Source organism: Lampris incognitus, chromosome 2, assembly GCF_029633865.1.
Source record: "Lampris incognitus isolate fLamInc1 chromosome 2, fLamInc1.hap2, whole genome shotgun sequence".
Classification (NCBI taxonomy): Eukaryota; Metazoa; Chordata; class Actinopteri; order Lampriformes; family Lampridae; genus Lampris; species Lampris incognitus.
Genome location: NC_079212.1, coordinates 92,845,762 through 92,867,035, shown reverse-complemented (window position 1 = coordinate 92,867,035; position 21,274 = coordinate 92,845,762). Strand labels below are relative to the sequence as shown.

The window sequence follows — 21,274 nt, the reverse complement described above, 5'->3', positions numbered from 1 at the left end:
TCCTACCCTCACTTGTGAACAACACCCCAAGATACTTGAACTCCTTCACTTGAGGCAACAACTCATCCCCAACCCAGAAGGAGCAATCCACCATTTTCCTGTAGAGAACCATGGCCTCAGACTTGGAGGTGCTGACTCTCATCCCGGCCATTTCACACTCAGCTGCAAACCGCCCCAGTGCATGCCAGAGGTCGCGTTCTGATGAAGCCAACAAAACCACATCATCTGCGAAGAGCAGAGATGCAATTCTGAGGTTCCCAAAACTGGACACACTCCTCACCTTGGCTGCGCCTTGAGATCCTGTCCATGAATATCACAAACAGAATCGGAGACAAGAGACAACCTTGCTGAAATAAGTTTCCTCTGTAGGGTGTCTGGGCTCAACCTTAGAGATAGGGTGAGGAGCTCGGACATCCAGAGGGAGCTCGGAGTAGAGCCGCTGATCTTTCACGTTGAAAGGGGCCAGTTGAAGTGGTTCGGGCATCTGAATAGGATGCCTCCTGGGCACCTTCCGTTGGAGGTTTTCTGAGCATGTACAACTCGGAGGAGACCCCGAGGTAGACCCAGAACTCGCTGGAGGGACTACTCTGGCCTGGGAATGCCTTGGAATCCCCCAAGAGGAGCTGGAGGACATTGTTGGGGAGAGGGACATCTGGAGTGTCCTACTTAGCTTGCTGAGACCGTGACCCGACCCCAGAGAAGTGGCTGATGATGAGATGAGATGAGAGTTCAGAGCGTGTCTGGGTAGCATAGCGGTCTATTCCGTTGCCTACCAACACGGGGATCACCTGTTTGAATCCCCGTGTAACCTCCGGCTTTGGGCGTCCCTGCAGACACAACTGGCCATGTCTGTGGGTGGGAAGCCAGATGTGGGTATGTGCCCTGGTTGCTGCACTAGCGCCTCTTCAGGGGGGAGGGGGAACTGGGGGGAGTAGCGTGAGCCTCCCACGTGCTACGTCCCCCTGGTGAAACTCCTCACTGTCAGGTGAAAAGAAGCGGCTGGCGACTCCACATGTATCGGAGGAGGCACGTGGTAGTCTGCAGCCCTTCCCGGATCGGCAGAGGGGGTGGAGCAGCGACCGGGGATGGCTCGGAGAGTGGGGTAATTGGCCGGATACAACTGGGGAGAATAAAAAAAAATAGAGTTGAGCGAAAACAGAGTCCTTGTAATAAACACGCCATCAGTGGTTTGAGTGCAAACACACACCAGCTAAGTGCATTCACAAATTTGAAATGTAAACTATCGATTTAGCCAATAAAAACACATCTTGATAGAAAAGTCCCTCATATCAAACATATTTGTGTCGCAATATTCACGTGCCTCTCTACTCTGCCCAACAGCTTGACATTCAGTGTAATCTCCAAATGAGCGAACCCCATAAATCCCTCACAGGTGGCCCAACTGGCCACCATTTACATAAAAAGTTTATTGTACAAACATTAATAGACTCATCACTCCCATGTACTTTTCAGTAGTAATGTGCAAGTAAGCAGCGAGCAGTCAAGGTTTAGCATGGATGATAACTGGAGATGTGGGTGAGGTGTCCTGGCTGACTGCAACTGACAGAGACGATTAGAGAGGAATCGGTATAGTGTGTTGAGGATTTGTGGAGCGCCTCATCTCAGCAGCATCTGTCAGCGAAGGACGAACCCATGACAGTCACATGCATGCCATACTATACCCACCAAGGCCTTGACAGGGCTAAGCAGCGCCTCGGGCACAAGACAGACAAAGGGATTAGAGAGATTTATGAAGGACATTACCCACAACCTTAGGTGGCAGATTATAATTTATTCAAGTGCACAAAAAAAAGACACTTCCTGTTTTGCACATATTCATTTTGGATCCCTTGACCACAGCTACTCCTACTCTGACACCTACCATAAATAAATATACCAAGTAGGTTGGCTTGCCGGTCATAATAAAACAAATACACAAGAAGCACATATATTGCATATCTAAAAGGTAATACCACAACATTTTATTTCAGCAAAATGCTCCACCAACAATCATCTTCACAGTCTCCAGGTTTCAAGCTGCACGACACACATGAGCCGACCCCACGCATACAGTGCTGTAGCGCACTAGTTGTAAGATACAGCTGTCAACACTTCTATTTATAACAACCTTTATTACAAAACACTGTAGCTTTCAAGAGCCCTGGGAATCAGAGGCTTTTTATGTCCTAATTCCAGCCAGCGTTTCTTTCTTTTAGTCCTATATTGCTTCCAGGGCCGTGCTTACGGGGGGAGGGATTAGCCCAGCAGCCGCCAGTCGCCGTTCACTCACAAGGAAGTTGAATGTTGCACACGCATTGGGCTGGAGGGGGTGGGGTCATAAGGTAGGGGGGTCATAAAGAGGACAGAAAGATAGAAATTAGAGAAGTGTGCTTGAAAAGGGTTGTGGGTCAAAAAATATGAAAGACGTTCAGTCTTAGTATATCATATAGTCGGGGGGGGGGGTATAATCCCTCATTCCCAGAGACAGTGGATATACTGTACCGTGTCCTGCACCTCGACGGCAATGCCTTTCTTCTTGAGCAGGGCTAGGACTTCAGCTTTAATGCGCTCCGTTCGTGCTCCTGTGCCCAACACTAGAATCTCTGAATAGGACACAAGAGGAGAAACACTGAGAATGAGGTAGTGTCTTCCAGTGACATCATGTGTGCTACTATAGAACAGATTTTAAAGAGCCACTGCTAGTTTATAAACCACTTAATGGTTTAGGGCTAACACACACCGACCAGCCAAAACATTAAAACCACCTGCCTAATACTGTGTATGTCCCCCTCGTACTGCCAAAACAGCTCTGACCCATAGAGGTATGGACTCCACAAGATCTCAGAAGGTGTCCTGTGGTATCTGGCACCAAAACATTAGCAGCCTATCCTTTAAGACCTGTAAGTTGTAAGTTGGGCCTCCATGGATCAGACTTGCTTTTCCAGCTCATCCCACAGATGCTCAACTGGATTGAGATCTGGGCAATCTGGAGGCCAAGCCAACACCTTGAACTATTTGTCATGTTCCTCAAACCATTCCTGAATATTTTTTGCATTGTGGCAGGGTGCATTATCCTGCTGAAATAGGCCACCGCCATCAGGGAATACTGTCGCCATGAAAGGGTGTACTTGGTCTGCAACGATGTTTAGGTAGGTGGTACATGTCAAAGTAACATCCACGTGAATGCCAGGACCAAAGGTTTCCCAGAAAATTGCCCAGATCATCACACTGCCTCTGCTGACTTGCCTCCTTCCCATAGTGCATCCTGGCGCCATCTCTTCTCCAGGTAAACGACACCCAGCCATCCACACGTTGTAAAAGAAAACGTGAATTATCAGACAGGCCACCTTCTTCCGTTGCTCCATGGTTCAGTTCTCATGCTCATGTGCCCATTGTAGCACTTTTGGCAGTGGACAGGGGTCAGCATGGGCACTCTGACCGGTCTGCGGCTATGCAGCCCCATACGCAGCAAGCTGCGATGCACTGTGCTCTGACACCTGTCTATCATAGCCAGCATCAACTTTGTCAGCAATTTGAGCAACAGTAGCTCTTCTGTGAGATCAGACCAGACAGGCTAGCCTTCGCTCCCCATGCGCATCAATGATCCTTGGGCGCCCATGACCCTGTCGCTGGTTCACTGGTTGTCCTTCCTTGGACCACTCTTGGTAGGTACTGACCACTGTATACCAGGAACACTCCACAAGACCTGCAGTTTGGAGATGCGCTGATCCAATAGCTTGTTCGCAGTCACGTGATTCTGATGACGCACGAGATTCAGATTGAGGGCAAGAAGTGAAAAGCAGGATGGACGAGATGGAGCTAGTTTAGCCCGAACTGTGCTAGTTTAGATGATATTATGAGAGGAAGGTATAAACAGAAAGTAAGATATGTTGGAAATGAGCCTTATGTTATGAAGAGGGATTTTTTTTGACGAAGTGCTTACTGCACACACGCGCGCGTTATCTGACTCCGCTCCTCCAGACCACAGACGACGGTTCGCAAGCCATTTTTCCCAGCCTTTTCGGTCAATTACTTGCACCCCCCCCCCCCCCCATGAACAATAACTTTTGGTACTCAATAAAAACTCCTTGTGGTTTCTCAGTTAATGACACCAAACATAGGCATTTCCAAAGTTTGTGACAGTGCTTCCTATGTAGAAAATCACTTCCTGCCCTCCATCTGTAGCTCGTGATGTCATATGCAAACAACCTATCGTCTAGCCATCACAATTTAGCCATTGTCTAAGTCACTCAGATCCTTACGCTTGCCCATTTTTCCTGCTTCCAACATATCAACTTCAAGAACTGACTGTTAACTTGCTGCCTAATACATCTCACTCCTTGACAGGTGCCATTGTAATGAGATAATCAATGTTATTCACTTATCTGTCAGTGGTTTTAATGTTTTGGTTGACTGGTGTATATTTCTGATACGCTTGAAGAATAAAAACCCAGCAGGTCCCTTAGATCTTTAGGAAATAGTCAGCTAGTGGTGCCTGGAGTCAGAGTCAAACACAGTGAAGCGGCATTAGGCTGCTATGCTAAACGCAGCTGCAACATTTCCAGATGATCTTTACATTTAGCAGATGCTTTCATCCAAAGCGACTTATATGAAAGACTAGAACCAATCAAGGCATACATCGACCATTGGAGCAACCTCGAACTCAAGTGCCTCAACACTCTGTTTCTAAACTTAACCAGATACAAGTGCAAGATAGCTGTGAGGAATCAGAATATAAATTAAAGAAATAAAAGTAAAAGTTGTGTTAGCAAGGATCCCCCCCCCGCCTTTTCTCCCCAATTGTAATTGGCCAATTACCGTATTTTTCCGAGCTGTCCCGGTCGCTGCACCAGCCCCTCTGCTGATCCAGGGAGGGCTGCAGACTACCACATGCCTCCTCCGACACATGTGGAGACGCCAGCCGCTTCTTTTCACCTGACAGTGAGGAGTTTCACCAGGGGGACGTAGCGGGTGGGAGGATCATGCTATTCCCCCCCAGTCGCCCCCCCCCCGAACAGGCACCCTGACTGACTGGAGGAGGCACTAGTGCCGCAACCAGGACACATATCCACATCCAGCTTCCCACCTACAGACACGGCCGTCCCTACCCACAGACCTGTAGGGACGCCAGACCAAGCCGGAGGTAACATAGGGATTCGAACCGGCGATCCTCGTGTTGGTAGGCAACAGAATAGACCACTATGCTATCTGGATGCCCCAGCTAGGACTTTTTTTCTGTTGTTTTGTTTGTTGATCTGTTAGTGCAATATGATAAGTACTCATGGATTATTAGTGCATTATGTCAGTACAACTTAGAGCCAAGTGGGCCACCATCAACAAGAGCAATACTCATAGCTAAACTAGAATCGGTTACTACGGTGTTCCCAGAAGAGCAGGGTCTTCAGGTATTTTTTGAAGGCAGTGAGTTACTCTGCGGACCGCAATGAGCTGGGCAGCTCGTTCCACCTTCGAGAACTCATTTCATGCATGGAGGCACCATCAGCTGCCGCTCACTTGCAGACCTCAGGGGCAGGTTGGGGTATATGGCTTGATGCATGATGTGATGTGTGTGATCTTAAATGTGCCCCAATTCAAACCACTTTTAAGTCTAGATTAAAAATGGCTTTCCTCTGCCTCTGATTCATTTCTCAGGTGATGTACTCCACTGCACTTTTATCTTCCTTTTTAATTTGTTTTTAATGACCTCGTGTTTTTAAATTGAACTTTTATCTTTTTTACGTCTGTGTAAATCACTTTGAATTACCAATGTGTATGAAATGTGCTACACGGGTGTTTGCCTTGCCTTCTAAACTGTTTCCTTGGGATTTTTACCTATTCGTGGTTCAAGCATATGGAAAAGTGAGACACTCTCTTCTGTGATGTCTTTAAAACTGCCCACCTGCAACGGAGAGAGGTTTGAGGTGACAGGAAATAGAGGGGAAGCAAAGCAACGCATGACCACACATCCTGAATTGTGAGCAGAAAAGTAACAGGTGAATGGTCTGGGTATTTTGGGCTGGCATACTGTCCTTACGTTCCACTGGAGGATAGCTGGAGGCAGCAGTGCACAGGGCCCGAACACCTGGTTGCCATTAATGCTGAATCCTCTGGAGCTATAGCCTTCTATCATGACCCCGCTGTCAGGCTCCTTCTGCATGACGGTCACGGTTGTACGCTGGTACAGCTCATCATCGCTGGGGCTGAGCTTGTGACCACGAGACAGGACGGGGCTGGAAGAAGAATGTTAATTACCATAAATACCACGCAAGTTCAAGTTTCACTTTGTCATGTACATATATAAAAAGTACCGCGTACCTTCAAATGCAACGAAATGCATGTGCCCTGGCTCTCTAAGCCCTTAAAATGTATAGATAAGGAAATAATAACAAAACCCATAAATAAGAAACCAGAAATCCCACAAAATCACTGAAGTTATGTACGGCTGTTCATTATTCTGACTGCCTGGGGTAAAGACTGTCTTTTAGGCGGCTGGTGTGAGCTCTGATGCTCTTGTAAGCGTTTCCTAAGGGAAGGAGGAGAACACCACACCATGTGCTGGTGGCTGGTGTCCTCCATCATACTTAGGGCCTTCCCTCTGCAACGGGTGGTGCACATGTCCTGAAGCTGTGGTAGTGCTGTTCCTATGATTTCCCCTACCCCCCCTTTTTTTTTCTCCTCAATTGTACCCGGCCAATCACCCTGCTCGCCGAGCTGTCCCGGTTGCTGCTCCACCCCCCCGTCGGTCCGGGGAGGGCTGCAGACTACCACATGCCTCCTCCGATACATGTGGAGTCACCAGCCGCTTCTTTTCACCTGACAGTGAGGCGTTTTGCCAGGGGAATGTAGCACGTGGGAAGATCACGCTATTCCCCCCAGTTCCCCCTCCCCCCAAAACAGGCGCCCCGACCGACCAGAGGAGGCACTAGCGCAGCGACCAGGACACATACCCACATCCGGCTTCCCACTCAGACACAGCCAGTTGTGTCAGTAGGTATGCCTGACCAAGCCGGAGGTAATACGGGGATTCAAACCGGCAATCCCCGTGTTGGTAGGCAACAGAATAGACTGCTACGTTATGATTTCTGAAGCTGTCTTTACTGTCCATCTCAGCTGTCTGTGGTCCTGTTCAGTTACGTTGCCAAACCACACCAGTATGCTTCCAGTAAGGATGCTCTCTATGGTATTCTGATAGAAATTCACCAGGGTTTTTGTGGACATTATGAATTTTTTCAAGAGCTCTCATACGAACAAAACATGTGTGAAATGGTTTCAGAAAGTATTCACTTCCCACTGATTATTTTGTGTTTGCTGTTTTGTAATGCCAAATTAAAACAGATTCGAGTGGGATTTTTTTTCTACACCTATCAATGTAATTCTCTTACATCCATTCCATCCACTGAGACAGACTGGCGGCCTGTCCAGGGTGTCTCCCCGCCTGCCACCCAATGACTATTGGGATAGGCTCCAGCATCCCCGCGACCCTGAGCAGGATACGCGGTTTCCATCCATTATCCAAACCGCTTATCCTGCTCTCAGGGTCGCGGGGATGCTGCAGCCTATCCCAGCAGTCATTGGGTGGCAGGCGGGGAGACACCCTGGACAGGCCGCCAGGCCATCACAGGGCCATCACACACACACACATTCACACCTAGATATGGGCGGAAATCCCGGGGGGAGTCGTGTCCCCCCCCGTCCCCTCCATCCTGGGAAAAATATGATATACCCCCCCCCCAATATATCACTATAAACATAACTATGTAATTACAATAATCCTGATAGGATTATTGTAATTTCGATAATCCTGAAATTTCAATGTAATTTCAATAAAATGAATACATACATTTTCAGTGCATAAGAATGGTTTAGCGAGTTATCTATTTGCTAAGCTTCCAACTTACATTCCTCTTATTGACGAATAGCTATAGTCAAGCTTTTCGTTCACACTAGTGGGGATTTCGGTATAGCCCTTTCGGTATAGCCCTCCACCAAAAGTAGTGCTATGTGTTACAGCACTACTTTTGGTGTCCCCCCTCAGGAATTGCGCTTGAGGAAATTTCATGTAATTGTCCCCTCCAAAGCTGGTATCAGATTTTCGCCCCTGCGACCTAGGGACAATTTAGTACGGCCGAATCACCTGACCTACATGTCTTTGGACTGTGGGAGGAATCCAGAGCACCTGGAGGAAACCCACGCAGACACTTCCTCTTTAATGTTGTAAAATAATTATGTCTTCAGAATTATATCAAGAATAGAAACCTGACAATTGCTCAACCGATTAAGTTTTCACCCCCTATGATGTTCAACTTAAAGAATAACTAAACCCTGAGACCATTTTAGCGAGGTTGCTGACATCTGCAGGTTAAAAACCAGGTAGAGGTTGAAAACACGTCAGGCTGGTCTTGGTACTCTGTGACGTTAGCATAGCAGGATAAACATGGATCTGTTGGCTGTAGGTGTGTCAAAGAACCACCATTGCCAGTACTACTGACAACTGTCCTTGCCGTCTCTGTCTGTCTTTCAGCCAGTCAGTGAGTCAATCTGTCGATGCTGAGAGGTTTGCTGGTACACCTACTACATCAAGGCAGGGGTTGCTTTTCAGCCGGCTGCACCAGAAAGCTTGATACGATCAAATGCAAGATGAACGGAGCCAAATACAGCTAAATCTTTGAGGAGAAGCAGTTTGGGTCTGCAAAAGATCTGCGTTGAGGGTAAAGATTCAAACTCCCAACAGGAGAACAACCCAACGCAAGCAGCAGAAACTACCGAGGAGTGTCTGAAAAACAGGGTGAATGTTCTGCAGTGGTTCAGACCTAAATCCCACTGAAAATACGTAGCATGATCTTAAACTGATTGTCAACCATTGCCTCGGGACTGTTGCTTGAAGAGTTTTATTTATAGAAATGTGGATGAGGGAACTGAACACACGGCACGCATAACTTATTTATGGAGGCCAATAAATTATGCACAAAAAAACAGAACATTTGTCTCTGCCATCCTTCCTATCAAGGGTGAACAAAACCAAACCATAAACAATAAACTGTGGACGCTTTTTATGTTGGCTAAATATCCATTTGGTCTCTATTAATTCAATTTAAAACTAAAAACAGGCATCGTTACATGTAAAACGTAACAACTAATAGTCCATCCAACTTAAAGCCAATTTCAAGGGAGTCAAGAACACAAACTCATCCTCGTCTAAAGCAGGGTGAGGGGATCAAGGGATTGCAGGGAATATGATGTGCTGTTGGGATTTATTCTGAGAGTTTTTTTTTTCTTTAGTGCTGAAAAAGTGACCAAGTTCAGCTGACAGCGATCCACAGTCAATTGATTTTTTTATGATGTTGCACTTTTTAGTAGGTTGCTATTTTCATCAGCTGGTTTCAAAGGCAGTCTAACAAAATACTTTTTAAGGGTATGACTTCTATCAACCTACAAACTACCAGAATCACCATTAAAGTAGAAGAGGCCAGTGCCTTTGAGACAAAGTCCATGGGAGTCGACTGCACCAGCAGCCTTAATACATAAAATACATCATTTTTAGTTTGGTATGCAATACCCAGGCTATTACAAAAAGAGTAATCTATAGTTGGGTGGGTCATACTGCATAACAAGGGGCTGCTGCAAGTGAAGCCTGAGCTATGGGTGTCTTTTAGCGGAGGTAGGCTCTACTGCCTTATCTGACTCTCCACACTGTGGCCCTAAGGGCTCTGGACTGGTAGTTTAAAAAAAATAAATCACCTCATGTTAGAACAATACTTTGCGTAACATTACATCAGTCAAGCAGTCAGAACTGCTACAGTGAATCAAAAGACAAGTGCCAACATATGGCCAATGATATGGTGGCACTTATCGTTTGACTGATCCCTCCTGCTCGCCTAACACTGAATGCTGAACAGCGCCATAAAGCAGACACTGAGTGGGTATTCAAAATGATGAGCAATCTGAAAACGGCTGAAAGCCCCAAACATGGACAGGAACAACAGAAAGATAAAATGTACACACAAAAAAAATCTACTAAACTTGTATTAGTCATTCCATGGTTAATACAGCCCCCAGATCAAATCCAGCCCATCGAACATATTAAACTCAGATAAAGAGTGTAAACAAAGCTTTTCTCTGAAAACATGTGTACTGTCCATTGAACTGACATGGGATGGGGCATCGGTGCTTGGTTTTACAGCAGAGATTTCACAAACTCCTGACATTCTGTGCTACTTTTTTAGCAATTTAAGTGGATAGCAGTGGATTTCAGCACCCCTGTATGTTCAAGTCAGCATTCGTGAACAATTATTGGCTCCTTAAAAAACAATGAAAAGATATTGCACAAAATGTGCAAACCGTACATGCTGATGCAAAGCACTACCGAGGATGAGCTGGAAAAGTCCAGAAGTGAAAGGTTGTAGTGTGACAGAAGTCACAAGCGTTTAACGTGGATAGGGATGTCCTTGTGTAGAACTGACTGACCTAAGGTCCACACCAGTACCATTGCTACGCCGTGGATACAACACTGTAATAATTAATAATAATTAATAATAATTAAGGTCCATCTTAAAGTTATTAAAATACATGATATGCGTTTAGTATTAATGTCATAACAAGCAGAGCAGCCCACATCACTCAGCTTCGCCCACTGGTAGTTCTCATTACGTCAAACCGGACTAGAGGGCTGACCGCCACTGCTGGACTTGTTCAGCCATTCAGCACCGCTTCAGAACCGGCAAGAGACGGCGACTCTTTCCGAAGCGTCGCATCATTTAAGCGTCATACCTTGAGAAAACAGGGAACGCTCGAGCGTAAAAGGGCAGACCCCGTGCTGATCTCTGGAGCACTTTCGCGCACACGGAGGTCGCCATGTTGATGGAGGAAACCAGCGCAGCCGGACGGAATTCGGTGTTACGCAAGGTACGCGTTTCCGGTTAAGGCACAAAAAAAACACTCCGGCGGAATGATTCTGATCTCAACGTTTTTGAAGAGTTGGACGACTCTCTCACTCTGGTGACATTATCCGAAAACGGCTTCGCTTAGATGTGTTATTCGCGCGTATGTGAACGGCGTAAACGGTGCAAATGCGCAGCAAAATAAAACGCTCCGCCGTCGGTTGAACAGCCCGGGGCGGGCGGGGGGGCGTGATGTGTGGACGTGCGCCCCCTACAGTCTCTCTGGAGATAAGATCGGATCTACGCAGTAATTAGAGGGCAGGGCTCTCGGGCCATGAATTAAACAGCGTATTACGAGCACACACACACATATACCAGGACAAATCTGTACACGGGTAGACTACACACCCACACGCCGCCGTGTAAGTATCCGTTGGCATAGCTGCTGTGGGATAGGCTGGAAGTATGTATCGCTCCCTGTACGCCTTCCGATCCACGGAGCCGAACTCTCTCCACTTCGCTGCCGGGGAAAGCTTTCTGATCCTGGAGAGGAGCAACAAGCACTGGTGGCTGGGCTCTCGTTGCAGCTCGGGCGAAACCGGCTACATCCCCGCGTCCTACATCGAAAAAATCCAGGTGAGGACCCCCCCCCCCCCCATGTGTGTAATCCATGCCGAAACGCGTGTAGGTACCGGATTGGTGCGATGAAGTCGTTTTAGACTCGTGCGTTTGTAGCGCGCGCATGTCGCGATCTCTGCAAGGCCATACTAACGTCAGCGCTTATTAGGCGTTGGAGAAATGACACCGTCATAATAAATCGCCTGACGAGTAGATGACACCGGGCTAGTTTGGCTCGGTCAAACACCCCCCCCCCCGTACCAGCCGGTTCATGGTGGGTCACTGCGACAGGGAAAGTGTCACGGGGCATCTACGGTTCAGCGCCTCGCGATCGACGAGCTATGAAGGAAGTCGGTTGGTTCACTGCCAGTAATGCGGTGCAACATTGTTTCAGATTTGATAGATCTCACCAAAGTCTGCAGGGCACGGAAATGTCCATGCATCTTGACTTCAATCACATATCTCTCAATAAACAACCCCCCCCCCCACACACACACACAGTGCTGTATTCCCTGTCATGCGTACATTGTGGCTTGGTCAGTGTGACGCCCTCGTTTTGTCCACAACGAGCAATACGCATTCTTCCAAAAACGCAGGAAGACAGTACACCAGTCAGAACATGCATGTTCTGACATAACGGACTAATGCAACCGAACAGACATACACATTGGATAGGAATGCATTTGCTGTTGTATTAAAGTAAAGGCTGTGTGCATTTATTGGTTCTTTCTTTTTTTTTACGTTTGGTGTAATTTGTCCAAAGGCTGTTTTGTCAGATCACTGCCCTGGTTTCATGGCTGAAGTCCCCAAAAAGCCCTGCGGCAACACATTTGTTCAGTTTTGTTTCCAGTTTCAAAATTATGCATGCTACAGCACCAATGAATATCTAATTTCCTGTCCTCTTTCCTCTCATTATCCTCACTCTCTGCTAGGCTCCAGAGCAGGACGAGGTCATACAGTCCATTGATAGAGCCATTGAAGGTATCCATAATGTGGCCATGAAAAATGGAGGCAAATATAATTTGGAGCAGCGAGATGTTCTACAGTAAGTCCAAATACATGTTATGAATCCATTTAGTTCCCTGCAAAACCTGTCCCGACTAAAACTATGACTATGTTATGATATTCATATGTGCTACCGACTGTTTTTCTTTGTTACACAAATCCTTGGTCATTCTTTTATAGAAAGTTGATCCATCACAGAAAGGAAACTCTTGCGCGGCGAAGTTCAACTCCCTCTAGTAACAAGCAAAGCCTCCCGTCTTCTACCAGTGAAATATCTCTCAGTCAAACCCCTCTACCACCCAACGGCCTCAACCGAGATTATGGACTACAGGGCAGCATGCCATTGTCAGGAAGTTTGGACAATATGCAAGGCGAACAGGGGTTTTACCAGGTATTTGACTTATACAGTACACGAAGAGACACATAGTCAAAATTGTGGACTTGCACTTTCTTAATGTCAGTGGTATGGTGTATTTTACCTGAACAGCTTCCTGGGTGCTGTCTTGCAGGTGCCTCCTCAACCCCGCCGTGCTGCCCCCATCACCCCACCTCCCCCTGAGAAACAGAGAGGCAGCCGACGTAAGAGCTCATTCAGCAGCTTTAGCCCGTTGATCACAGAGGCATATCAGAATCAGAATCATGTTTATTGGCCATGTAGGTTTGCACATACATGGAATTTGACTCCCGTTTCATGGCTCTCTGTGTACTTAACATAGAATAACAACACAACAATCTTCAGCTATATACACAACGACTGGCATATACAGGTGAAGTAAGAGGTGATAGGGTGCAATGGTGCAGAGAATATATCAGAGATGCTGAAATAGATGTTAGCAGGTTACTTACATACATATTCATATCATTCTTCATTTATTCCTCCTCTCATAATGAACAACATCTATTACAAGTTTATCTTCTAATGTCATATGCAACAGTATAATCTTTTTTTTTTGAGTGCTTCCTTCACACATTACCTGCTGCAGCTAAAGTCATAATACCAGCACTCTATTCTTAGTCAGGTCATTCCCATTCAGGAGACTGTAACAGGAGCCATGTCCTCTCTCCCCTCCTGATCCTCTCACCAGAACCGGATGTTCCCTCCAGATTGTCTTCCCTTCCTCCGTCCCCTGGACCCTCCCTCTCAACAAGCACCGCCTCCCTAGACTCTGGATCCTCCCACTCACCGGTATCATCTGATGTTAGCCTGCCAAGTGTGGCCAGCACCCCTCCTCCTCCAGTGCCAAGCCGTGTTAAGCATCCTCCACCTGCGCCAGACGTGCCACCCGCTGGCTCCTCTCCCCAGCCGGCCCCAGGAAAGAAGAGCCCAGCGCCACAGCCCCCCCAGCTGACTCCCCCATCTCTCCCAGCCACAGTAGAGGACCAGCCAGAGAACGAATGGCCTGTTGCCCCTCCCTCTATTGCTGAAAGCCCACCGAGCAGCCCCACTAGCTCTGAATCTGTTCCACTGTCGACTGGGGCTGAGCTCATTGAGTTGGTGCGGAGGAACACTGGTCTGAGTTATGAGCTGTCACGGGTCGCTGTTGGTGTGGTCGTGGGTCATCTACAGACCACTTTACCTCAAGCTTCCTCTTCCTTGGAGAAAGTCCTCCTCTCATTGGTGGAGAGCAAGGTCAGACATGTTTAATTTATGTGAGTTCAGCACATTGAAATCTTACTAACTTTAACTCCTCCAGAAATGTTGAAGGTCTGAAGTGCTGAGCTTTTCTGGTACAGATACTGGACCAAAAATGCAAAACACACATTTGTGCATTAAAAGTGGCAATTTGAAATCAATGTCAGTTAGATTATTATCTTTGGCTAGTTGACTATCTTTGATGCCTGTTTCTGGTTGGTACATGAGAGATGAATTTCCACCTTATCCTCTCTGGTGGATCAACCACAGTTGACTTAAGTATCATGGTTCCTATGCACAGCTTGAAATTTTTTCACAGGAAGTGTTGTACTGAAACACTTTTTTACAATGCAAAGGCTTTCATGAATTAAGAGTGAGCTGAATCGTTATTGTCACAGTAATGGAACAAAACATTCGTCTATATGAATAAGTTTGAGGTTACCAGTTTAAGATGCTTTTGATTCCATTTATCCACTAGGGCTTTAAAGTGACAATCTCAAAGATTCTAGTTGTGAGATTTTTTTGGCATACACTTCCCAGGAGTCATTTCGAAACCCCTAACTTGTTTGTCCCCCACAACACCAGAACACAGAGTGTTTGTTCCTCCTATGATCTCTGGTGGACTGACCGTTGCTGGGTGACTTAAATGCATCACTTCCGGGGTGTCTAGGTGGCACGGCGGTCTATTCCGTTGCCTACCAACACGGGGATCAGCGGTTTGAATCCCCGTGTTACCTCCGGCTTGGTCGGACGTCCCTTCAGACACAATTAACCATGTCTGCGGGTGGGAAGCCAGAGGTGGGTATGTGTCCTGGTTGCTGCACCAGCTCCTCCTCTGGTCAGTCGGGGTGCCTGTTCGGGTGGGGGGAGGGGGAACTGGGGAGAATAGCGTGATCTTCCCACGTGCTACATCCCCCTGGCGAAACTCCTCACTGTCGGGTGAAAAAAAGCAGTTGGCGACTCCACATGTATTGGAGGAGGCATATGGTAGTCTGCAGCCTTCCCTGGATTGGCAGAGGGGGTGGAGCAGAGTCCAGGATTGCTCGGAAGAGTGGGGTAATTGGCCAAGTACAATTGGGAGAAAAGGGGGCAGGGATGCATCACTTCCTGTGTGAGGCTTGGGAATTTTGACAGAAATGTTGCCGCAGGGAAAGATTTGTATTTCTCGGCATTACTACAAATGCAAAGGCGATTCGAATATACAGCCTAGAATGCACTGGGGCACGTCATCAGTGATGTTTCCTTAGGTCCTCGGGTGTTTTGGGTCTTTCAACATCATACACCCTCTCTCAGACGACCCAGCCAGGGTTGATCAGGCCCTGGCTTGCATTGACCCACAGATCACTCCTGATCCAAAGCCATCTGGAGCCCCTCTCTACTGCCTCCATGGAAGACGTGATGGCTTTCCTTTTAGCAGCCCCAGCAATGCCAAGTAGAGTGTAGGGCTTGCACAGTGAGTGACCAACAAAGCCTCTACACCCCACTTCATTGGGCTCACAATGCGCCTTCTAGCCTCTCCTCCAGCACTGATCCACCAGCTCCTGCTACTTGGACCACTTCCACTCATTTGCCTCCTCCATCCGGTCCTGCCGGGGAATTGTCAGCTCTATAAGGTGCACCTGTTTTGAAGAGGCTGATGATGGCACTATTTCTGGCCTCAACGAAGTTATCGTAATGTGGTCTGAGAACCTGAGCTGCCCCGCCAGGTCAACTCGCAGTTCTCAGTCTGACGCAGAGTTGAGGAGACCGTCTGCTGATCTGGGCTGTGACTGAGGCTGTTCACCAGCCCTGACAAAGGCAATGTTCCTCTGTCTGCGGGCTTGATTGTTGTTGGCCACAGCTTTGGAGATGGCCTCTGCAACTGTCTTCAGCACCTGGTCATATCGCCAGCGGTAACGGCCCTCCCCCAGGGCTGATGGGCAGCTGCTGAGGATGTGCTTGAGTGAACCCTTTCCAGGGCACAGAGAACATGATGGGGACTCAATCTTGCCCCAGAGATGGAAATTTGCCGGGCTAGGCAGAACATCATATACAGCTTGTACCGTGAACTTGATCCGCTGCGGTTCTGCCTGCCAGATATCTGCCCAGGATATCTTCCTCTCCAGCGCACCCTCCCACCTTGTCATGCGCCCTACTGCTGCATGCCCACCATTCTGCTAGTCCTTTCCTCCCCAACACCTACCTGCACCTCCTCCAGGACTAGGCATTGCTACAAATGCAAAGGCTTTTATCACTGGCCGATGAGCTGAATCTTTACTGTGTCACCTCATTCGGCGAAAGATAGTAACTTGACAGACATTTAAGCCAAAATCTTTGCGATTGTCACTTTAACAGCTTTGAACAACACTAGAATTGCTTGAGTTTAAAGTGACACTTGCCAAAGGCTCTGATAAAACAGGTGTTTTGAGTTGCAGCTTAAGTGTGTCCTGAATATCACATGGTCTCTGTAGGATTTGAGTTCAGCGCTGCCACAGGGGCAGGTGTGCTATGATGAACAACGACTGGAGGTGATCTTCAGCGACCTTGCCCGTCACTGTGATGACTCCCAGCAGCGTAGCTGGGCTCTTCATGAGGACCATGCGCTAATCACATGTTACTTGGAGGAGCTGCTTAAGATATTGGTACAACATACTGGACTTTTACTTAACTTCCTGTCTTGTTTAAAACATGTTCATATCAACTGAGTGACTCTCGTGTCGCTTAAAAAGACTTAAATAGTGTCGAACGATCGCAGTGAACATTGTTGGTAGACAAAAATATTGAGATGAATGTGTGTGTCCCCAGACTGATGCAGATCCAGAGGTGTGTAAGAGGATGTGCAAGGCCAATGACTCTGAGCCAGTGTTATCACTTGTGACATATTACCAGATGGTAAGACGTGTTTTCTTATTTAGGTCAGAACATGTCAGTGTTCTTTTGTTAGTGTTGGTGGGAAGTGACTTATATTTGCTGTGTGACTATGCAGGAGCATCGTGTTTCTTTGCGTCTGCTGCTTCTCAAGGTGATTGGGGCAATGTGCAGTCTGGATGCTTCCCTCATCTCCACCCTTCTCAACTCCATCCTTCCCATGGAGCTGGCAAGAGATTTACAAACTGACACACAAGGTGAGAACTTGTTCCCCCTTTACTTTGCTCCTCTCACTCTGACATTTCAGCTTAATTTCAACTTTTTCTCTTTGTACCCATAATCCCCAAGCCATGGTTACCCACTATAGACTACAGAGAAATCCTATTTTATTAGTTTATCTATCTTTTTTGTCCTCAGAGCACCAGAAGATGTGTTACACCGCCTTGGTACTTACCATGATATTCTCAATGGGAGAACAGGTGCCATATCATCACTATGGTATGAGCAATCTTTCAAATATTACTTGACTAGGAGAGGTGCCCGGCGTTGCCCGGGGAAAATGTTCTCACCAAAACAACCAACATGATCTGATCTTTACCATATAATCGATGATGAAATATAGGATAATTTATGATATGATACATTTGATAAACGAATGTCAAATAAATGAATCTTATTAATGAAAATTATCAAATGTCATAATTTTCAATCCATTCATCAAGCTTCTTTGCCAATGTGTGTATTAATCGCCGCAAACTCAATTTCGCAAATAAATAGAATTTTGTACTTGGTTTTTGAAATATTGTTCGAACTGTGCAATCCTTGGAAATTGCTGATTCTAAAGATACCGTTTTTTTTCTACAATGAATATTTCTGGAGTTTTAAGCGAACATACAAACATACACTCTTGTTTTATATAGATATATAAGATGCTGTTCGGTTCAGAAGCATTCAATGTACAAGTCTTCAGACATAATCCGGTCCATATTTGTTTTCAGAACACTTGAATGCTGAGTTTGTTTGCTTCCTTCTGAGTGTGGTGGAGGAAGGACTTCCATCTGACACCACAGAGCAGCTTCCTGATCTCTTCTTGAATCTTCTCCTGGCCTTCAATCTTCACCACACAGGTGAACATAGCTTGAAAATGTGTTGGGAAAACTGAACGTTTTGTTCGTTTGTTTTGCTGCTGCTTCTAATTTTTCTTCCTTAATGTAGTTTATCTATAGGGTAATCTACAAGGGAGGTCAATATTTGAGTTACATCAGTGAGTGATAAATAACATAATGTACCTATGTGTGTTTATTGTCCCTGTCACTTAGTGCCCTGCACCAATGTGATTATGCAGGAACTGATTAAGAAAAATGTGAAGATCCTTTCAGAGAAAGTACTGCTGCTACTGAACAGAGGAGGCAAGACACCCAATCGCAGCTACAAACATGTTTTCACAACTCTATAATTTGCTAACCTAATTTGGAAAGTTGTCCATGCTCACAAGCTTATATAATGTGGTCACTCAAGAGGGCTGAATCTGTATTTTCTTTCTTTCCTGTAGTAGTAACAATATATTTGGTTTGTGTGAATACTTTCCATTCAGATGACCCAGTATGTGTCTTCAAACATACCCCACCTGCCCCACATTCAGTGCTCAAGTTTCTGCAGGATGTTTTCACCGGCCGAGAGTCTGCTGATATCTTCTACAGCACTGACATGATGGTGATGATTGACATTGCTGTTCGACAAATATCTGACCTCTCGCCTGGAGACAAGGTGAAACCCGGACACATAGGTTCCCAGTTCATTGCTCACAATAAGGTGTCTTCAGTCTACAACTCTAACCATGACTTAATCCAGTGACTTGTCTCATTTTATTTCTCTTTTCTTCCACCTTTCACATGTGAAGTTGAGGATGGAATATCTCTCCCTCATGCACTCCATCATGCGCTCGACTGACTACCTAGAGCACCGGCATCGCTTCTGTGATCTGCAGTCAGCTCTGCAGAGGATTCTGAGAGAGGAGGATGACCCAGGAGAGGACGACGGCAGTGCCACAGCTAAACAGATGGATAAGCTAATTGTACAAGAGATCTATAGGGAATTCCCACAGATCAGTGAGAACTAGGACTAAACATATCAGTATCAAGCTCCCACACTGTATTCTGTTCCTTTAAAATTGCAGGGTTGTCTAGTCTGTTGCCTACCAACATGGGGATCACCACTTCAAATCCTCGTGTTACCTCCGGCTTGGTCGGGCGTCCCTACAGACACAATTGGCCGTGTCTGCGGGTGGGAAGCCGGATGCAGGTATGTGTCCTGGTCACTGCACTAGCGCCTCCTCTGCTCGGTTGGGGCACCTGTTCAGGGGGAGGGGGAATTGGGGGGAATAGCGTGATCCTCCCACACGCTATGTCCCCCTGGCGAAACTCCTCACTGTCAGGTGAAAAGAAACGGCTGGCGACTCCACATGTATCGGAGGAGGCAGGTGGTAGTCTGCAGCCCTCCCCGGATCGGCAGAGGGGGTGGAGCAGAGACCAGGGTGGCTCGGAAGAGTGGGGTAATTGGCCAAGTACAAGTGAGGAGCCCCCCACCCCAAAAAAATCGCAGGGTTGTAGTCACGTGAACTGATATCAGCCTGTTGTGTTTTCCTGTGCCAATTTGTTTGCAGATGAAAGAATTTGTTTCAAAACTGTGTCCCCTGACTCAGTTTAAGACTCATTATAAACTTAGCTCTGGGATAAAAGATGTAATGTTTTGTTTTGGGTTTTTTTTAATGTTGACTTCACATTAAGTCTTGCATTTTATTCCACGACTTTCCCTTGTGGTAGTCTCTAAATGTTAGGGTTGATCCTTCAGTGAATTTGGAGTAGGGAAAGAATGTGACCCATGGAAAAAAAAAAATGAAGTTCAGCTGTACTTGGAGAGTAAACATAGCTGAGGTTGATCAGGCCAGCCTGTGCTTGGCCCTCTTTTAAGGGAACAAACTACTGTGTGTTGCTGACAGCATTGTTTTCTTCATAGAGTACTGTACTGTGTAACCCTATTCTTCTTTCAGAGTATTCATATCTCGCACTATTACTCTGTTACTCTGAGAACTTTACGAAAAAGTTCGATGAGTTACCTAATATAGTGAGAACAGCCTAATTTGATTAAGTTGTTTGAATTACTAAGCTTTGAGCTGAGTAACTTAGTATTTATTGAAATGATGAAGCTGCTAAGTAATGAGACTCCTTTAAGCCAACCGCTCTGTGTCTGACTCGGCATCGCTTTCCTTGTACTCGCGCCTGAAAATCTAATGTAGGTTGATCACTTCATATGTAGCTATGAAAAATAAGCAGTTTCTAAAATGTCAGAGGTGACCCACTGCTTTCACACTTCTTCTTTCCGTCGTCGTTTCAGGTATTGGAAAATGTATCTATACATTGATAGTGGATTTAGCTGCTGCAGTACTGACTAACTAACATTTGCTGTAATGTCTTGGCTTATATGGCTGCCATTAATACTATGAAAGGAAAAAGTATTCCACTCTTAATGTCAGAAAAAAATGTACTCTCAAGCCGATGCCTTTGACATCAAGGCAATTTAATGTTTACCCTCAGTAATAGTCTAGATAATTAATACTTTTCAGGTAAGAAGATTATTCTGATTTATATGTTTGAGGTTGGAAAAATGGGGGGAATGTTGTTTTTTGTGGTGTCCTCCATCATTGAGCTCTCTACCCTGTCCCCTTGCTTCTTCATTTCTCCTTAAATTCAATTGACTACAGGTCCTGCTGTGTCACACAACAGGAAATGTAGGCCATTCGTTTTAATTTACCTCCTGCTGTTGGTAATCTAGCAGCAAGTATACGTGTCCTTTTTTTTGCCACTGTCTCGTTTTTGTTTACGGTACTTGGTCATTCATTTCCCATCTTTCACGCTATCTGAGCTTTTCTGATCCCTTACACACCTTCCTCTTGAAACAGTTTTTAACAAGACGCACATACATTTTTTCATTCAAATGAAGCAATATCTGTATATTTTTTTTTAAGTTAGTGTTCAAGCATTGACACTCGTGAGTGTGTGCCTGCACCTATATTGTGGGTTGTTTACATTATGTGTATGAGAAAGAGTGCTGAGTGGTTTCACCTCATGGTTATATTTGCCCGTAGAACCCCCTTCCCTTCTGAACTACCACTGTGTTATCTTAAAACTAATAAAACTATATTTTCCCAATGGAGATGTTCAGAGTTAATGTTATGGAGAGGGTCCTATTAAAATGTATTTTCTTAATGTTTACAATATAATAATAAAAAAATCTT

General features: G+C 46.1%; 2 protein-coding genes across 3 annotated transcripts; one reads left to right on the top strand and one right to left on the bottom strand.

Annotated features, from left to right (window-relative positions):
* Window positions 1-1,780: 1,780 nt before the first annotated feature.
* ndufaf3 (NADH:ubiquinone oxidoreductase complex assembly factor) lies at window positions 1,781-11,456 on the bottom strand. Of its 2 annotated transcripts, none has more exons than XM_056273719.1 (5): window positions 11,286-11,456; window positions 6,035-6,230; window positions 5,833-5,899; window positions 2,503-2,603; window positions 1,781-2,320 (listed from the first exon to the last, which is right to left on the bottom strand). In XM_056273719.1, exons 1-5 carry the CDS (start codon window positions 11,315-11,317, stop codon window positions 2,219-2,221), a joined length of 498 nt encoding a protein of 165 aa, XP_056129694.1. In that variant the 5' UTR covers window positions 11,318-11,456; the 3' UTR covers window positions 1,781-2,218. The 2 variants fall into 2 exon arrangements, with proteins under 2 accessions (XP_056129694.1, XP_056129693.1); XM_056273718.1 differs by lacking the exon at window positions 11,286-11,456 and adding an exon at window positions 10,768-11,204.
* Window positions 11,343-21,274, top strand: LOC130107230 (NCK-interacting protein with SH3 domain-like). The gene is made up of 13 exons (XM_056273721.1): window positions 11,343-11,513; window positions 12,428-12,540; window positions 12,681-12,891; window positions 13,010-13,079; window positions 13,586-14,130; window positions 16,584-16,754; window positions 16,918-17,004; window positions 17,099-17,237; window positions 17,398-17,478; window positions 17,979-18,107; window positions 18,300-18,389; window positions 18,575-18,747; window positions 18,881-21,274. The coding sequence occupies exons 1-13, from the start codon at window positions 11,343-11,345 to the stop codon at window positions 19,097-19,099; spliced, it is 2,199 nt and encodes a 732-aa protein (XP_056129696.1). The 3' UTR covers window positions 19,100-21,274.